The 20,191-nt window shown below is 41.4% G+C and overlaps 1 protein-coding gene across 2 annotated transcripts; it reads right to left on the reverse strand.

Moving 5' to 3' along the window:
* Positions 1 to 1,179: 1,179 nt before the first annotated feature.
* Positions 1,180 to 17,595, reverse strand: grhl1 (grainyhead-like transcription factor 1). 2 transcript variants are annotated; one of them, XM_070920013.1, is made up of 16 exons: positions 17,441 to 17,595; positions 15,040 to 15,229; positions 14,736 to 14,809; positions 13,912 to 14,045; positions 13,589 to 13,824; positions 12,891 to 12,973; positions 12,423 to 12,576; positions 12,195 to 12,306; positions 11,700 to 11,794; positions 9,379 to 9,622; positions 8,564 to 8,691; positions 6,598 to 6,626; positions 6,283 to 6,368; positions 4,464 to 4,549; positions 3,800 to 3,864; positions 1,180 to 2,584 (listed from the first exon to the last, which is right to left on the reverse strand). In XM_070920013.1, the coding sequence occupies exons 1-16, from the start codon at positions 17,458 to 17,460 to the stop codon at positions 2,470 to 2,472; spliced, it is 1,851 nt and encodes a 616-aa protein (XP_070776114.1). In that variant the 5' UTR covers positions 17,461 to 17,595; the 3' UTR covers positions 1,180 to 2,469. The 2 variants fall into 2 exon arrangements, with proteins under 2 accessions (XP_070776114.1, XP_070776113.1); XM_070920012.1 differs by having other exon boundaries at positions 6,283 to 6,371.
* Positions 17,596 to 20,191: the final 2,596 nt, after the last annotated feature.

Consider the following 20,191-nt stretch of genomic DNA (forward strand, 5'->3'; position numbering starts at 1 on the left):
ATAAACACATGAAATATACTCGTGCTTGTCACACTGTAACTATCACGTCATAGAAGACTAAATGAGAGGAATGTGATTTGTCAGCCTTGTTTTTCTTGAACAAACTGTAAAATGTGAACAGTTTAGAGCTACAAGTAATCAAAATGTAAGTGTATCATATATAATATGAAAAAGCATATTAGAAATCACATTTATGCTAATGGGTTATTTCACACAATTGTGGTGGACTGTAGAGGGCGCTAGCAGCACTGTGAGGTTGTGCTCATAGGCACACCTGTGTTTTGAGCAAAATGCTAACATCAGAATGCTAACATACTTACATTGAGTACTAACATGCTGATGTTTAATGTTTACCATGTATGCCAGTTAGTTCAGTGTGTTAGCCTGCTAACGTGCAAATTAGCACTAAACACAAAGTACAGCCGAGACTGATGGGGGTGTCATTAGTTTTGCAGGTATTTGGTCTCAAAACATACCCATGACCTGATGATGGTGCTGAATGAAAATCTAAGGCATCACTAACATGAACATGAATATCTGTACCAAACTTCATGGCCATCCATCCAATAGTTGTTGAGATATCTCACTCAAAACCACAAATGTGAAGCTCATGGTGGCCCTAGAAGAAAAGTCAGGGATCACCAAAGTCATTAGGATTCATCTTCTGGGCACCATAAATGTCTGTATCAACATTTCACAGCAATCCAGTTAATAGGTAATATTTCAGTCTGGACCAAAGTGGTGGAGTGGAGTACTGTCCTAAAGAGAAATTCAAACAGCCGACAGCTTGAGATACAAATGAGAGCCTACTTTAATCAAAGGGTGCACGTAGAAATGTGTGGCCAGGTTTCCGACAGAGCAGCTACTCTGCACCAGGCTGGCCTGTCATGCCTGTTTCCTGTCCACAGGGTTAGGGTTGATGCCCAGACATCTGTTCCTGTGGACAGACAGAAAACACTGGCACAGGGCAGTTGATCTCTGCTACAACTCAACACATTAACCACAGACAGACCTACTATTACTTAATTACAGTAATCCATTTCATACCCAGAGATTACAAATCTATTGTCATAAGGAACGTTTGTAATATGTAGGCTGTGTTTGGAAAAGGAATAAAAAAGGTCCAATGCTATGAGAGAACATGAGAAAGAAAAAGTCAACTACAGCAGCTACTGGAGAGCCTTTATTGGGCACTTTGTGCTTCAAATCTTTTACAAAAAAAAACAATTAAAAACATGTTAATAACTTTTTGTCCCTTGACATGTAATGTTAGAATAACTTCATATAAAAAGGAAAAAGCATTATATTATGAGGAATAATAGAAATTTGGATATATATAGTAAAAAAAAACAAAAAAACAATGACCCACATCCGTTCTCTTAATAAATATATACACAATAAGTACTGAGATACAAAAGGAGGGATCATATAGATCCTTTTTTTTTCCAGTGGCTATATACAACAATATTTTCATTTTAAAAACCAGTTTTATCAGTTAATATGTATTATATACTGTTGTTATGGCAATAGAGGAGAGGTTTTTTTTCTCTGAATGTGTCGGAACCTAAATATCATATTGCACTTCCACAACAGCCTGCGAGGACTGTACTAGACGTTCATTGACCTATTTCATCAACATTCAGAAAACTACTCTACAGGGGAAGGGTAGCTGTGTTTTAGCATTATTATCAATATATTTAGTAACTATTTAATACTTACAAAGAGGCCATTATTCTAATTGATCTGAGGAAAAACATCTTTTAAGCCATTTCACTCACAAACAATGTGTATCTAATACCAAAAAACACAACATTTACAATATTCTACACTAATTGTATGATGGTTGAAGAAGGTTTTACACACTAAATACTGCCATGTTGTTTAGTATTAATACACTGAACCACTGGGGCTCCATCAACAATTTGTTGTCTTCATTTTGTGCGCTAAATACCCAACTTTACAGATTGTAATCATCAGTGCTATGGCTTTGGGAAGGGAAAGACGAGCCGTTTCTCCTTTTAAAATTCAAAACATATGAGAAACACTGCTTGCATAGCATGAGGTATAGCAGCACCACAAACGTTCTGCACAGAAATGTACAAAAGTAGGCACTAATGTTTGAGGTGCAACTTACTGAATACAAAATAAAAAAGGTGTCATAATAATCAAACCTGTCCTCACTTGTTGATTCTTATGCACAGAAAGGTTTTAAAATTAATCAATCTATAACTTACATATCTAATCAACATGGCGGCCTATTAAGAGCTATGGCTTTTTAAATACCTCTTGTGGGACTCTGTGTTTTAAAATTGGTTTGAGGTCAATACAGCACAAAGACAACATGATTTAAGTTTCAGATCAAGTCCATAATCGCTGCGTAGCTACACGTGTAAACCACTACTCCTGACGGCTCCGTGTCATTCGTCCTCCATCCCTGTGTTCTGGGTGATGTCACCTCCTCCTGTCCAATCAGATTTCAGTGAGGGTGAGTTTGTACATGCCGCCCAACTCCTCCATGGTGATCTGGAAGGTGTCTTCATTGGAGTAGTGTTTGATGATGTTGTCGTCCATGTGGACTAGAATCCTATTATGGAGACAGATATGGGTGTTAGTGGCCCGTTTATTTCATCCTCATCCCAAAAAACTTATTTGGAAATAAACTGAACACACAAAGAAACTGAGAATTCAATGTTCTGTACACATGTGTAAAATCATTCTACAATAATCATTTTATCTTTTACTTTTAAAGCAATACTTTGACATTGCTTTAAAAAGGGAAACATGACACTTGTTCATACTCTTGAAAATGTAGATACAGCCAGCAGCCATTTAGCTTAGCTTAGTTTAGCATAAAGACTAAAAATCCAGGGAAACTAGCCAGCATGGCTCAGTCGTACAGTAAGAAAATCTACCTACCAGCACCTTTAAAGCTCATTAATTAACACATTATATCTCGTTATTTTTTATAATTTTTATAAAAACCGAAGGTGAGGTTGTGGTTTAGGGGTCTTATGTGCAGGACTATTTCTTAGTCAGGCATAGTAACTTCCTGGAGTCTTGTTGGCACAGTGATGTGTGAATTACTGAGCTTTAGAGATGCTGGTAAGTGGATTCTTTTTTTACCTTTGAACAGAGCCAGGCTAGCGGTTTTCCACTGTTTCTAGGCTTTGTGCCAGGCTAAGCTAACCGGCTGCAGCTACATTTTTATCATACAGATGTTAGAGTGGTATAAATCTCCTCAACATTGATTCATCATACCACAGCAAATGCAAATTGCACAATTTAATTTATCTTCAACGTCCCAATTATGTTTATGTCAATCAAGCCTGTGTGGGTCTGTTCCTACAGCTCATGATTGGCTGATGTGCATCACAGCAGCAGCTAATTTGATTGGTAATGCTCAATTAACTCACAAATTAGCAACTAAACACCTATTAGAAAGATGTTTGAAAGTTTAAATTATGCAAAAATGTCTAATTAAAAGGTTTTGTTTGGTGTAAGTGTGAAGCAGTGCTGTGTTATGTTTGGTGTTTGACCTCCCTGTAACAGGGATATGACAAATCAACCAATCGTAAATCTGGGTTTGATTGACACTCTCATTATTTGCATTTTGAAGGAGACCTCAATTAAGCTTTATTTGCCTATAAGAGGTACAACAATTTGAGCAAGCCCCTGAGGAAAGTCAGGTTTGGTCCTTCACAGAGTTTCATGTAATGTAATGTAATGTAATGTAATGTAGTGTTGTGTTGTGTTGTGTTGTGTTGCGTAGTGTAGGAGTATGTTACTGACTCATACTCACCCTTTCTTGCACTTCTTATAGACCTTTCCAACCTTATCCAAAGGTAATTCATACTTCTCTGAAATCTGGTTGAGAAATAAAATACAAATCAATGTGAAATTAATGAAACATAAAAGCTTGAACAAAGATCATCCTTTACAGACACCTGGATGGCCTGTTATAGTTCTCCATAATTACTGTACATGACCTTTGTACTCTGCCTGTCATGTTAAACTCGATGACCCCTTAAGTAACCATACACCTGCCTCTTTCTATTCTTCTATTTCCTTTTGCATTTCACACACACCATTTTCCCACATTCTTCTTCCTTCTCCCCAGGACGCCTCCACTTCCTTTTCCACAACTGTTTTTTCCCCCCATCCCTCCCCTCCATTAGCCCCATTTGGCCCCCTCTCTTGACTTTATCAACCTCTCTCCTCTCTCTCCTCTCTCTCCTCTCTCTCCTCTCTCTCCTCTCTCTCAAATCCACTCCTTGTTCTTATTCTTCTCTACATTTTTCCTGGGTCAGTGTCCTGTCACAGTTCATTTAGCGTGCCATAGTTGCTTAGACACACAAGAGCGTGCTGGGTCTTAAGCTGCAGTGTGCACGGCAGAGACCACCAACATGAAACAGAAAAAGTGCAATAGTAGCCACTGCCAGCACAATGAACTGAGGACAACTTACAGCTTCCACCAGGCCTTTCAGCGTGGGATTCTTCAGCATGAGGGCATCAAACACCTCCTCCGTCTCCTTGCGCACGTACAGCAGGACTGTGTGGTGAAAAGAGGGAGGAAAAAAAGGGATGGGAAGGCGTCAAGGCAAAGTACGTATGTTCATGGATTGGACACAGAAACAGACCCAAATCTGGCCTCAGACAAAAGTCACTGGCAGGCGTGTATTTGCGTCAGGCTGAACAGCTTGACTGCTGGTTTTGGTTGGCGTGTGTGGGTTTGAGGATTTGTGGCTTTTACAGCATCCGCGTCTCGATTTTCGAAGTAGTGAAGCTCAAGCACATGCATGCACATGTTAAATCCATCAGTGAATTTGCAGATAGATACTATATAACACTGCAGGCCTGCTTGGGCACTCATCCAGACTCAAAGAAGTGGCGCTGGGCCCAGAAAAAGCACACCTAGAAAGCACACTCATCATATATGGTTGGAGAGAGAGAGAGACACACACACACACACACACACACACACACACAAACAGAAGGACAGACCCACCTCTCATTCACAACACTCAGTCTTCTCAAATTAGATCATGCTCTAAATAGATTTTCTCGTATTGTTTTCCAACCTGTTGCAGGAACTTGTGATATTTGCGGCCTCTAAATACAACGGATACTTCTTCTGTTTTCTTCCATTTAAAGACGTAACTACGCGCACAGGACTTTTCACAGTGGGGTGAGTGACTGTATGGTGGTCTTTTGTTTCATAATGCTACTGTATATATAGGCCACAGTCCTGCTCATTGTGGTCTGGAGCTGCCATGGCTAACTTTGATGGACGTCATTTCGTCACTTATAGGACGTCACAAGGAGGCTGTTCAAGACATGATTGGCAGTTCTCTCATTCACTCAGACGTCAACACGATCCCTTCCAAACCATCGCAAGGCTGCCAGTTCTCTAACTGGAAAAACATGACAGCTGTTGTGGAAAGATTATAAAACTTCACTTAAACCTTTGACATTTAAGGTGACAAATCGGCCATGTTTGTTTTGCTGAATCATGCTTCATTTTACACCTACTTCAAATATTTCCTAGATTCTGATTCAAGTTGCAGCATCGTCTAAACCAGTAGTTACCCTCATTTTATGCTTGTGACCCCTTAAAATAAAGTCATGTCTACTTGTGACCGCTCATCACAGTTAATGGCCTTATAGTGTGACATAAGTTGTGAGCAGTTCAAAGACCACCAAAGAGTGATTTTAGCTTCTGAGATTGTTCATTTGAAGGACTTTTAGAGGCCTGAGGAGGTGAAAGCACAAGAAATCTGAAAAAAATATATACATTATTTTGTGCAACAGGAATATCTGGTGACGCTTTCTGAGACCCCCTTGAAACCTCACTACAGGAGTATTCATGCAGAATGTGTGTGAAATGGGTTTTAAACGATCAAGGTAAAGCCCAACTGTTTTCAACGTTCCTCTTCCAACACATATTTAACAGCATCTGTTTACATATTGTAGTATTGAAAAAAAAGCTTGTTTCATACCTATGAATAGGATATGGGGTAAAGGGCACAGGCTTGTCGTGCATGTGTGTGTGCACGTAGCGGTATTTTGTCGGGTCAGTGGAGGCCTCGGGGCACGTGTGTGTGTTTTGAAAGACCTGGAATGATCACATGGCCCAGAGAGTGTGTGCGGGTTGTCCTCAGGGGCCACACACACACACACACACACGCACACATGCACACATACACGCACGCACACACACACACACACACACACACACACGCACACATGCACACATACACGCACGCACACACACACACGTCGTACCTTTCTTCGGTTCCTCCACTCGCACCATCTTGTTTGGGGGTGAACTGAACTCATCATCACTGAAGGGTAGTCTCTTCATGCCCGAGCTGCTGTGGACACACACACATAAATCACTGCTTAAATGCCTGTAACAACCAGCTAACAGGCTATAAAACACACAAGTATCCACACAAAGCCCACGGCCATTTCTTAGAAACACCGTATGTATCCCTGTATGCCTTTTACTGGGAAGGTGCAAAGGTTGTCTCGGTTCAAAACGACTAAAAAGCAAGTGTGAAAAGAGCAAGTGTGAAATCGAGGCTTCCTTAAACTCACCTTTCCTCTCCATCTTCTGTCTGGAAAGGCTGCAGAAGACACAGAAATGGAGAAATTAACTCATATGGAAGATAAAAGTAAAAAAAAACAACCAATCATATATAGTATCAGAGACGGCTTTAAACAGCTGACAAAATCAGCTATAAATGTCTAAGAATTGGGTGCCCAATTTTATGGAAATAAATTACATTAAATATGATTTTAATGTATATTCTGCAATGAAAGTGCACTGCTGCAGTTCTAACTCATGCATGTCGGCGGCTAAATCAGTCAACCAGGTCAAAGGCAAAGTCAACAGCCAAGTCCAAAAGGTTTCCTATGTTAACCCATTTATTCTTCCTTTATCACTGAGAAACGAGCCTTGTTAACAAAAACTGGCTACTCAGCCTTCCAGTTTTATATGTGTACAGTTACAGCTGAAGAAACAGCAGGTGCAGGTCTAGACCCTGACATGAGTTCACGGAATCATTTTCAGGGGTCACAAGGTCATTTATATGGTAGGAAAAACATGTTTTTTGAGATTTGACAAGTTGATCTAATCCGTTTTTCCTCCAACTTGAGTTAGTAGATAAGTAGATAACACTAATAAGCCTCTTGGTTTTTAAACACATAGGGACAACTATTTATTTCAATTCGCTGCGCTGCATATCAGTTTCTACCACATCCTCTTTTTAGGTAAAGCAAGGCAATTCAAAGTGCTTTACATACAAATGCAACAGAATGACACAATAAAAAAACAATAAAAAGCAAAATAAACTCAATTAAAGTAGAATAAAATGAGACTTCAAAGGTTCTGTGTAAAATTAGATAAATGAAATAAACAAATGGAGTTATGGTGCAGTCACACTGCAGTAATAAGTTGCTTTGTAGAGGCTGTGTTCATTTACACAGTAAATCACAAAGTGCATGAAACCCCTTCAATCAATTCATTATTTTAAATAATGCATGAGATCAATCAATAACATGTTTAAATTCTTGGAAAGCTGCCTTTTTTTGGGGTGGCTTTTGCCCTGCAACTGTATTGATCACAGGCATTGCTGTTAATAGAATTCTATTCTGAGAGGGTCAGTAAACCCAGAGTTAATCAGAAACTGATAGCAGCTCAGTCAGGTTCAATGTCATTGGCATCACCAAAAATAACCTGCTGTCCCTCCCTCAGCCTCGCTGGAAGCAAAGTAAACTTAGTGACAGAGACAGAAAGGGAGAAAGAGTACTTTTTATTGTCACTTGTACTCAGCTGGGACTGTTCATGATCTGACCAACAGGGGGCACTCAAAGATCACATGCAGTCACCTTTCTCAATGCATAAGAATCATTTCATGTTGCTCATCGTACATGTCACGAAAAACAAAAGTGCCTGAAATTACCCCAAAGAGCAATGTGTGCAAGCCACGTGAACATGCACACACACACACCTCTGCAAGTGTCATGTGACGAGTTCGTCCTGACTGGAAGAAGCAAAGCTCAGAGTCCAGTCACAGAGAAGAGGGCTGCTGCTGGTCAGCACTGATAAAAGCCTTACAAACTGCATGCATGCTTAAAGCGTGCAGTTAAAGTCCTCCAAATCTATCTCTTTATTTCCCTCTGAGCATAGGCACATTAATTTGGCAGCACAGGTAGTATCTTCTGAACCCCACAGTTTGTTTTGAGTCACTGGTAAATGATTCATCCTGTGAGTAAGCAGTCTGAAATACAGCCATCAGTATATAGGACTCCTATCAGAGCTGGAAACTAGAACTCTCTGTTCCTGCCAACTAGCAAGCAAGCAGGTCACCTCGACCCAGCTGGCTGATGAGTGGGTGGAAGCTGAACACAACAAACTGTTTATGGACCACCTAAGATGCTACGAATGCTACATAAATGTAGCAAAAACAAATGTCCAAGGTCAGAAATGAAAAAAACAAGATATCCTATCCTAAACAGCACTGCTGGTATTAAGAGTTTTGTGTCTGTGATTGGCACTCACATGGCGTTGGAAGGAAGAGAAGTGAATGTCAGGAATGAAAAGGACGGGCTGGGTCTCGAAGTCGGTCATCATCTTGAAGATGGTCACGTCGTTGCGTTTCTGGAGGATGGGCACTTTGACATCCACAACTGTGGAGGAAATGACACAACAGGCAGCAGTTTAATAAGAAGGGCATCTTTAAAAGTCTTTAAATGGCCACTTGAGGGCAGCACAACAAGCTGTAAATAAAGTTGTTACAGCAAACATGTCACCAAACACTAACACAGGGCACAGTTATTTAGAGTCGTGTTTCTGGGCACATGGCAAATGTTAGTCCAATAGTCACTCTATTTTTAGCTTTGTTTTATCTATCTATCTATACATCTGGCTCTTAAGCTGCTAAATACTCCACTATGTTCACCAGCTAGATGCTAACTTTTCCTGTCTGCTTCTTTGGTGCTGGGCAGAACCAAAATCGTAAAGTTGTGGGCAATGAAACCAAAAACAATTAGGCATAACGAGCTAAAACGCTCCGTAGAGCTGAGAGGAACTGCAAAGTCGGGTGATATTTCTCTGTGTCCTCCTTCATGTTACACACATTTAATTTGACTCATTGTTTCAAGTGATTAGATCATCTTATAACTCTGATATAGCTGATTTGGGATGAGAAAGAGGAACTTGTCTGAACTTGTCTTCTTGACTTTGACGTTGTTTTGTTATGAAGTGTAACAGATTGTAACACTATACACTTAAACTCTGGGATTATAAATCAACAGTAGTTTTAGCCCCCTGCTTGTGCTTATTATATAAGGTTTAAGCACTCCTGAGTCACTCACAGGCCAGGCCAGGGTTGAGCTCGGCGACCTTGCCTTTCCGGCGGGACTGCTTCCTCTCCTCGTCTCGGATCTTCCTCTCAGCCCCCTTGTCACAGAAGACTTTGATCTGGCAGTAGGCGCGGTGGATGGGCTTGTTGCTGCGGTTGTTGTAGCTGTACGTGTCGATCTGCAGGTTCAGAGGAAGACCCTTCACGCCCTTCTGAGAGGAGAAGTCTGTGCTCAGACAGTTGACGGAGATGAAGATCTGCAGAGAGAGAAGACGGGACAAATGAGACAAAGATGGGGACAGTTGTGTTTAAAGCAAAGGGAAAATGTCCAACTACACTTGTTAAAAGTTGGACAAATTAAACATGAAAACAAGCTTTGTCAATTAAATTCAACAGCAACTTTAGTGGTAATCTTTATTTATGCTTCACTTTGCATCATTGTGAAACTCTGAAGGCCTTTCTCACAGTTCAGTCCTCACACTACATTCAGTGTTCTGTGTTGCCCTCTATTGGTCGACTCCAGTAATCACAGGTTCACTTTTTTTTTTTATGTGGAGATGCTCCTTTGTCCTCCTGGTGCTTGTATTGAAAACAGCTTTTCATTATGTCAACAAAACACACTATCATAACAGAGTACTTGGAAACACCTGATAGAAAGGATGTAAGGGGCAAGAAGCAGATATCACTGATATTATAAATATCATACAAAGGCAACAAAAATGTATCTGTGTGAATGTACTGTATGTGTGCATAAGTCCAGTGCATTTAAAAGCCTCTGGAGTCTGTCTGTTCATCTGTGAATACGAAAAGAAAAAGAAAATTTGGTTTTGAAAGAAGGTTTTAAAATTTACAATGGTAATGAAAAATGCACAAAAACGTTGGGATAAAATCACTATGTGTAAACAGACAGTATTATAGCTCTATTTTTTACACTTTTCTGCTGTATTTGAGTGTATGAATCTTTGTATCTTTTACAACCTCCAAGTGTTCTATAATAATATCTTGAGTGATCATCACTGAAGATTAGTACATTTTTAGAAGCGTCTGGGTGACTTGTACTTTGGGTTTCTGGCAGTTTTATACTTATACTAAAATGATAAGTCAAACTTATACCTGAGTCTCTCACAGATAGAGCAGAATGTGATAACACCAGTAAATTGCCCCAGAGCAGGTAAACATAAGGGAGGGGCTGCCTTTTGCAAATACACTGCAAATACATATATGCTGCAGGGCAATCACCCCGGAGGCAAGCCACACATACACACACACACACACACCTGCTCACACACACATGTATCTCTATCTGTCATCAAACAGATCGATGAGATCAATCACCATTGATGAGATGCTCAAACAACATGACAGGGCGGCGCTTCCAGAAAATGCACACACACACACAGTGAGGTAATGAACACACACAAGGATGAACATCCTATGGACACAGGCCTCGAGTCATGAGACAGTTAGACCCACATCCTGGTGTGTGTGTGTGTGTGTGTGTGTGTGCGTGTGTTTGTGTGTGTGGATGAGGTTACAGAGAGCAAGACGCTGGAGATGAGCCACGGTGCCATGTTGTGTCTTTGTTAGCCGCTCAGTTGTCCTCCATCTGAGGCTGACCGTGGATCAGTGCCAGAGAGCGACACGAGGGTCGACAGCAAACTAAAAGATCAAGAGTGGAAGAGAGCACAGGAGCTCCTCCTTTCTGTCCCCTCTCCTACCCGTTGAACAGGATTTTATTTGTTAACGGTCCGATCCAATCCCCCCCCCCCCCCCGCTGAGTTTCCTCATTCCTGCGCTCTTTGTTGCTCCTGTCTGGCGTGCAGAAATACCTTAACGCGCAGCATCAATGGGGGTGACAGGCAGGTTGGACCAGTCAAGAACGTATATGCACAGAGCAGGAAGACTCATACAAGCGCACACACACACACCTCCATGTCTCTACGCAACGAGACTAAACACACAAGAGGAGGTGACAGCATCGTCACTCTTCTATTTAATCCCCTATTTTCTTTAACGACTGTTTTGGAGGATCATAATGAACAAAACGACAGATGATCACCAACAAAGGGGTGTCAACACCTGAAACCTCAATTCTGGTCTGACCTTAAAAAGTAGCAGTAGTCTATTTTTGGTTTTAAGTGTGTTAATGTGGAAAGTTCAAGGCTTATATTAAGAGTTCAAGAGGTATATGGAAACAGTTGTGATCCTGTGGACCAAACGCTGTTCTTGTTCTTGCATGAACACTGAAGGGCAAACAGCAGGTTTTGTACAAGCACATCCTAATTGTGTGTGTGTGTGTGTGTGTGTGTGTACTTGTCTCTTTCATTGTCTTACTTTGGCCTCGTCGTTGGTGTCCCAGGTGAAGGAAATGGCGTTATAGGAAATCTCTTCAATGTTGCCGATGGTGTTGAAGCTCTCCTTGTAGTCGGCTGTGACAACAAACAAGAGTTTAGTTACTAATTTGGTCGTAGATTGAGATGCACAACTGAACCAACCAGGCTGGTGTAAAAGAGCAAAATATAGTCTGCCAAAAAATCTACAAAGAAAACATTACTTTTATTTACTAAGTTCCTGTGTGACATGCTGAGGTTTTAAAAAGGGTGCAGAATTAATCCCTCACCAACCAAACTGAACTGTCACAACCAAATAACAGACCTTTTCCTGTCAGTTACCGCTAAGCTGCCCTTTCAACCCGCCACTTAACTATGCAGACACGGGAGGATTAACCAGGATGAATCATTGAAATCATCGCATCGGCAGGTCTAAGACATTACACTTATCATGTGTTATATTTATTATATGACGATGAATAACAAACAGACTTCTTACCAATGTCCAGGCACCTCTGTTTGGCGGTGTGCTGTCTGGAGTGCCAGTACTTCCAGTGCTTCAGCTGATCATCTCTGCACTTCTCCTCTCCAAACACCACCATGACTACGCTCTGGCAGTGGATAAGACACACAGTGACAACTTAATATGTTATAATGACACTCAGCATGTGATTGCTGTCTATACTCCTAAACTGTTACTTGTTCCAGGTTTATCTTTCCTTCTTACCCTGACTTTGGTGATGGGTTGCTGCATGCCTTTGTTGTCAATCTCCCTGAGGGTGATCGGGTAAAACTGGCCCTTGTTGAGGTACGTCATCGTCCCGTCACCTGTCTTCTGACGCAGAGACTTGGACGCCTCAAGAGTGTACTCGAAATTATTCCTAAAAATACAGCAGAATCAAGTAAACGTCAAGTGTCTCTTTTCTGTAAAAGTGGATAACAAAGCAATAACGCAATTCAAAAACATGGTAAAGCACAATGCGGCACGCTTCATTTAGCCACCGCAGCTAAATCATGACCTAAAAATCAGTGTGTTGTCAGATGACGTCCGTGTGTGCAGACTCTTGTCTTTCACACAGAGGGGGAGTCTGGTGTCTCCCCTGTGACTGCCATGAATGAGGCCATTCTGCGGTGTTGTGTCAAAAGCTGAATGGTGGTGGAAGTCAGACGGTGGGCCGGTGGCAGCGCGACTTACCCCGGCACGGTGTCAAACTGAGGGTACTCCTCAGGCGTCATGGAGGCCATACGTAACTGGAGATCCCCTGGGAAGGAAAACACCTGCGGCACACAAAGACAACGGACAAAGTGTGAAGCAAGGCGCAGCAAAAAGAGGATGTTAAACAGCTACTTTGCTTTGATTATAAATGATTTGTTTTAGTAGCCTTTTCCCATAATTCAGAGGGATAATAGGATTTTAATTTAGTGCCCCTCAGGGATTTTTCTCTCTTTCTTCCACCACTTTGTGTAGATTTTATTAATTTCCCCATCATCCCTATTTCTTTGAGTTCAAATGGCTCTTCCTTCGTGTTGCTAACCCCCCTCCTGTACAGGGGTTTTGTTGGGTTACTCTTTTCTAAGGTAATTCCCCTCCAGGTTAAATAGAGAAAGAGGACAGAGAAAGGGCTTTGGCTATTGTAGGAGAAAAGTACAGCACTTTATTGTGTTGGTGAGACAATGGCATAATAACACACTGGCCGCTATTTTGGCATGTTCAAATAAAACCAGGGAGGGCTGAGCCCACCGCTGGCTCCATGGGATCAGGTGAATATCCTATTGTCTGATGGGAGAGATCTGAGAGAGGAGAGGAGAGGAAAGCGAAGGAGAGGAAGGGGGGGGGGGTTATAGGGAGAGCATTAACGGGGCTTTAGAAAGAGGGGGGATCGAAACACACACCTCCTGGGAACCATCCTTGAAACTCTCGGAGAAAGTGGAGTCGGGGGGTGTGCGGGACTGGGTGCTGGGGCTGAATTGGACCGTGTTGTGGGTGAGCTGGCGGTCAAAGACGCCCACATGGCCGTCAGTTTCGGCACAGTTGTTTGGTATGGTCACAGAGAAGCCGTGGGTGGGCACCTCTGTCTTGACGGGCAGGTAGTTTGGCACGGCGGCGATGGAGACTGTCACGGTCGTGTCTGAAGAGACAAAATCAGCAAACTGACGATCAGGTTTTCTGTTTATGAGGTGCTCTTGTCTGCTTATGTTACTGAATGTGAACAGACCTGGTGAGGGGAAACTGGCCCTCTTGTCCTGGGCCAGCTGAAGAATATTGAAGGGCCCCTTGAGGACCTGGATCCTGCTCTCCATACCGGTTTCCTGAAGTGGAGCTATGGAGTGTCCGGCCTGGATCTGGTGTCTACAACAAAGAAAAACACCATATATGAAGTACTGGATTTAAAGTGTTGTCTGACATATTGTTTTTCATCATAATCATGATGATATTCATCTATAAAGATCTTCAGTTTTAACTTGTACTTTTGTCTGTATATGTGTTCATGTGCTTTGTGTTTTTTATTTTATGTTTCACTGCTGCGCAACCAATTGCCCTTTGGGGATAAGTGAATCATCAGTCATTGATTGATTACCCTGAGATATGTAGGCAATAACCTTGGATTCAGGCTCTACACGCCGTTTAAAAAGGAATTAAACACGCTCAAGCTAATTCTTTTTCTCTCCTTTGAGGTTTCAAAGCTTTTATTAATCACTTTTGTGTCGTTTGGATGTGTGACTGTCAGTGAGATTCCCTGTTTAAATAAAGTCAGTATAACCTTGTGAACCTTGTGTTTTAACTTCAACTGAAGAATAAATCTAATGGGTTGGACTCCTAAATTGTGCTAAAACAACCCTCAAGGTGATTCTCCAAAGATGAGCATGTGTGTTGTAAATAGATTTCTAATAAATGAGCTGCACTCAGCTCCCATGTATAAAGATGCAAATGCACACACACAATCTCTCCATTCCCTTCATGCCGTGGTTCCCCTCTGTTGTGCTTTTATTTTTAAAAGGGGGGTGGCATTAGGTGAGGGCTGCTGCTGCTGCTGCTTACCTTTTGTTGGGATCCACATCACAGACCAGTGCTTCTGGCTTGCTCTGGGGTATTGTTCTCTTTTCCCTGGGCACCTGTATGGGAGGGTAAACACAGCCGCTCAGCATCTGACCACATCACATCCAACAACCCGGGTCACCCTGCTGTCTATATGGGCAACTGGATCAGTTACATGACATAGGCTCTGCCTCGCAGATGTTGCTTTATGGTCGGATGTCAGCATAGAGAAAGATCATACATGTAAAGCCTGTAAGGATTTGGTGGCTAATCCCCTGCCAGTCATTTCTGAGGTTTTTCCTGATACCTTATAGTAGTCGTAGAGCAGGCCCAGAGCCGCAGCGCTGTCCTCGTCTCCATTTATGCTCATCATGGCCTTGGTGGCGGCCGTCAGCGGGTTCTCCAGAAATGATTTCCAGGCTTCATCTTCTGTGGTGAAGGAGCGACGCTGGCCGGCATAACCCGGCTCGTTCTGGAGAACCAGGACCGCACGCTTACTGAAGGGAAGACAGAGTTTCATGAGTTACTGTGTACAAGCTGATTTCTAAGATTAATGATTCATGCTTTTTTTATGCAGAGATCTGCTTATGTGATTTAATTTTAAAACTCTTTATCACATGATGCTTCAAAAAAATCAATAATTGAAGCCACTGCTTCAACTATACTGTATGGTGCCCTCTTATATAGACTCTAGGATTATTATCTCCCTCTATGGACTTCGTCTTCTTCACCGACGAGTTCACAAAGTCAAGACCTACAATCACGGCCTGGTTCAAAACAGACAAACTGGTTGTAAGAGTGAGAGATCAACCATGTAGATGTTCTTTATCTGCGAGACCTGTTGTTCAAGCTTTTCAACGATTGTGCAACAAATCTCAGCCATCGAACCGCCAGAAAAAAAAGATGCTCCACAGGCTCATCCGGTGTAACGACTCTGGTTCGGGGATCACTCATTGGCTGAGGAGGTGACCGCAAGTGACGCGTCCGACCCGGCTACATTCCTGCTACTGTTTTCGTAAGAGAACCTGTTTGTAAAAAATAATCAGGAGTGTTTTATGCACAGTCACTGCCTGCGTCTTTCCCCTCCTCCTCCTCCTCTTCCATCTTGTGAGGCCTTCAGAGTCGTTGCTTTGTACACAGGACTGAGTTGGACCAATAAGAATACACCAGCATGTATTTTTATCTTAATGTCTTAATGTGTTAATTTAAGCTCACTGGAATGAAAATACAGCACTCAGTTTCAACTAGTGAGACAATATTGAAATATTTCAAACTGAACTTGCCTATTTACAGTAAATTTGAATGTTTGCTCAGCTTATATTTACTTAGACGTGCGACAAGAACAAAGTAAAGTCATCAGTCCAGCTCTTGTTATTAAAGTTTCATTTACATCATCAACTTTTACTTGTCAAACTTTGGAAACTACACACATCTCCAATCACCCTGCCACCAAATCCATCAGCCACAACAAAGTAATTATGATAACGTGTAAACGGTCTGGTTCAGTTTCCATGTTGAGTATCTACAACAAATGCAGCTTGTTTTTTTTAACCTCTCAATGGTCGAAGCAAAGTGATAATTAGTAATCCTATATCTAATTGTGCTGTTCATAAAAGGCAACCTGATAAGATCCATTATTTACTGGCAATAAAAAGGAAATGTAATCCATTACTGAAACAAAAGAGAAAAAAAGAGTCTGATTGTTTTTCACACATATTAAAATGAGATTCCACTTGTAGGGAAATAAAGTCAGTGTTGCAGCATGAATTCACAGACATCTGTCACTTTTTATGTACAAGAGCATGAAAAAAACTAACATTATTTTTTTTCTGTGTGAACATTTAAAGAAGTGTGCATGAAGCCTCCAATTTTTGACACCCAGCATTTGAGTCATGAAGAGTAAAAACTCTAACCCCATGTAGCCCTGTGCTTGCTTACATTGGCTGTGTAAGTAGTCGGGCCAACGCCTAACAGGTGTACAGTTTCACTCCCCTAAAAAGTCTCATGTCGTTGTCCTCAAAACAAAACACACACACAGAATATAAACTAAGCATTTATACCAACATGAAATAAACGCATCTTTTTTTAATGTTTTTTTTTTAGAGCTGTTGATCAAAAAAACCATCAGCAGAGGCAGTTGTCTTCTTCTTTCTGACAGCTCCCTGCTTGAGATCCACGTTTATTCCTGAACAAACATCATTATGACTATCCACATAGCCCAACTGCTGAAGCTTAGAGCAAAATCAAACACTAAACCGCCCATCGCTATCACGGGACGGCTTCTTTTTTTTCTGTTTCTAACAGGCGCCTCTGCTCGCACGACAGGTGGAGATACACCTGTACAGGCTGGAACATGACAGGTGAACCAAGCGGAGTCACACCATGGGAAACTATGAGATATGATCACCTTGGCAGCCAGTCTTAAGAGCAAACTCACCCTTTAAAAAAGAAGCAATAAAGATCCTACATACTAACGCTTCAATGTGAGACAAATATCAGAAGGACTGTTTAAATATCAGACAGCAGCTGCAGGTCAGAGGTGGACCCGCAGTGACACCCCGGCTCAGAAATCCGTCTCTGCCATAAACTCACAAAAGGTGCAAAAATAGTGCAAAACTCCAAGCAACATTTAGAGTCACTATTAAAAGCGTATAGAGTCAACCTGCCCTGTTGTGCAGGCTAAAGAGTGGAGAGTCAGGACAACTTACTTGTCATGCTCCTGTGACATCTCGGTCGGTCGAACTGGACTTTCTAGTTGGTACTGAAAATCCGATCCGTCTTCTTTACCGTAGAAAACTGCGCCGCTAACGCTGGATGAGGGCCGCGGCAACAAACAAGGTGTCCCCTACTGAGAGAACGGGTTTTGTCGGCTTTTCTCGCTTTTTGGGGGCAATGCTGAGAAATCGAGGCCGGTTTTACCTGTGACAGGCCAGCGGATTGGATTACAGGTGTACTAGGGGGGCGGGGCCACACTGTCAATTACCCTCTCTGAGGTTGTGATTGGCTCACCTGGTGGACTAACCAGGAGCTGGAGAGAGGACTCATGGTGAACCAGTAGAAGGGCAGAGTTTAATAGCTGTGATTTTATCACGGTGGGTTTGTTATTGGGGGAAATAATAATAATAATAATAATAATATATATATATATATACGCAAATACTTGACTCATTAAAAAAAAAACTATCAAATAAAGGTGATGAAAGGGTTAAAGGTAAACAATCGTGATAAAAGAAGGAAAAGGATAAGACTCAGAAGGATAAGAAAAATAAAAACTAAGGATGCACCAGTATTACAACTGATGCCCTTTTCTAAGACACTGGAGAGAGAAAAGGACTGGAGGAGCAAGAAAGACAGTTTTGTGCATGATCACTGCAGCAGATAATAGTTTGTGTTTAGTAAGAATACTTTCTGTTTTGTAATTTGTATGTATGGACTGATGGTTGTCCTCCAACTAGAATAAGATAAAATAAAAAGGTTAAAGAAAAATGTGTATCTGCAGATATCAAGAACTGATCTGATATCAGTGCTCTCTTTTGTAAAATCTGTATACCTCACTGTGTGGAACTTATTGCAATCATTTTAATATAAGTTAACATTGCTGTTACACCAAAAATCTGAATCAGTTTATAAGGACATTGTCTTTAAATGATAGATTGAAACAGGTTTTACTTGCTGTAATAACTCCTCTAGTTCATATAGGCCATGAAATCCCTTTCTAACAGGCTTCCAATGTAAAAGGTAGAGGACAAAATCCACAGTCCTGCAAAAATATATTCTAAAGTTTATGTAAAGCAAATATCAGGCTTCAGCAGTCTGACTTAGACACATCTAAGTATACTAAGTACTAAGTACTACAAAATTCCAAGAAAGACTTGAAAAATTAAGAACATATTCTTTAATATGGATCGGCTCTGTCATGGCTGATACTCAATCCACTTAAAAAGGTCAGTATCAGCTCCGATATCAATTGGATCAGTGCACCACTACTCAAAATATGCAACTTTCTGAGCAATGCCATGCATATGTTATATACTGTTGCAGAGATGTATATTGTTTGTGGTGTAAACAGTGATTTTATAGGGACCTTGTTTCAATTAATTGTGAGGAAAAATGGAAATTTGAACACCTAATTCAACAACAACTGGGCAAACTACATCTCCTGATGAAGGTCCTGTGATATGGTTGAAAGCTCCACAACGGAGAGTTTCCACTAATTGGACCAGTTTCAAAACATGTTGTAGGATCACCTCTTTTTTCATGAGAATCACAAACACCCAAGCTACTTTTTAAAAGTTTTTTATCTGTACACACTAAAAGGCCCCGGATCTGTCCGTTTACGCCTTTGAGCATTCTGTGAGACTGATAATTTGGGGAAATCTATTTCAATAAATAAAATAATAGGATAAAGTAAAGTAAAATAAAATAAAAGTTAAAGTAGGTAAATTGAGTTTAGGTGAGGGTTTTCTTTCCTCCATCATATCCCTGGAAGTGCCCAAACCCTGAAATCTTGTTGATGATGATGACCATGCATGCAAACAAAAAATGTAATGTAACATTTTGCTCCATATGGGAGTCAGTTGTCCATTCTGCTCAACGTTAAGTAAGACTTTCTCACGCTTTATGAAGAAATACTCCCAGCTGTAACTGGATGAGAGGTGGGAGAGTTGTTTGCACTTTCCTGGAGGACAGATTAACATCAGCCTGCACAGCTGCAGGTAAAAAGCAGGCAAATTAGCCCAGAAACCTCCAGAGTCAAGTGTGCAAATGAAATGAGGAATTAGCACGCAACCCCAAATCAAGTGGGGGGGGGGGGGGGGCACTCAACGGTCCACAATCTAAAACATCCTCCAGCATTAAACAGGAGCAAAGTACTGTCAATTGGGCTCCATAAAAATAGAGTTTTTTTGTAGAAGTCTGGTATAGAAAATTAAAACAATTAGTTTGACATTAGACAATATTAAATAACCTTTATCTGTCATATATTTTGAGCTGCGCTGACATGCTGTATATTTGCATTGCCTCTACTCTTTATAATCCTCTACAACTAGCTGTGGGCCGATTGTGATAAAACAAACATAAATGTACAATAAAACCTTAAAACCCCAAAACAGGAGATAAAAAGAAACCCGCTGAGTGAAAACAAACAGCTTTGTCAGAGACAGAGGGGGCTTAAAAGATGTTATCAGCGATATTCAAAGTTTCTCCCTACTGAGGCAGAAACTAACAGTAATTCCCCCTCCCCCTCCTCCCCTGACTTACTGTCTTTCTCTGACACACATACACATCAACTCACACACAGACACAACCTCCTGCTCCTGGATCCTGGTTTACTGTTTATTTATCCCAGTGGAAGGACACCTGCTTCTCCTGGAGCTTGTTTGTGTTTGCACTGAGGACATGGGATAATGCAGTGAGGGAGGGGATACGAGGATGTGTGTGTGTGTGTGTGTCTGTGTGTG

The sequence above is a fragment of the Enoplosus armatus genome, chromosome 15 (assembly GCF_043641665.1).
Source record: "Enoplosus armatus isolate fEnoArm2 chromosome 15, fEnoArm2.hap1, whole genome shotgun sequence".
Classification (NCBI taxonomy): Eukaryota; Metazoa; Chordata; class Actinopteri; order Centrarchiformes; family Enoplosidae; genus Enoplosus; species Enoplosus armatus.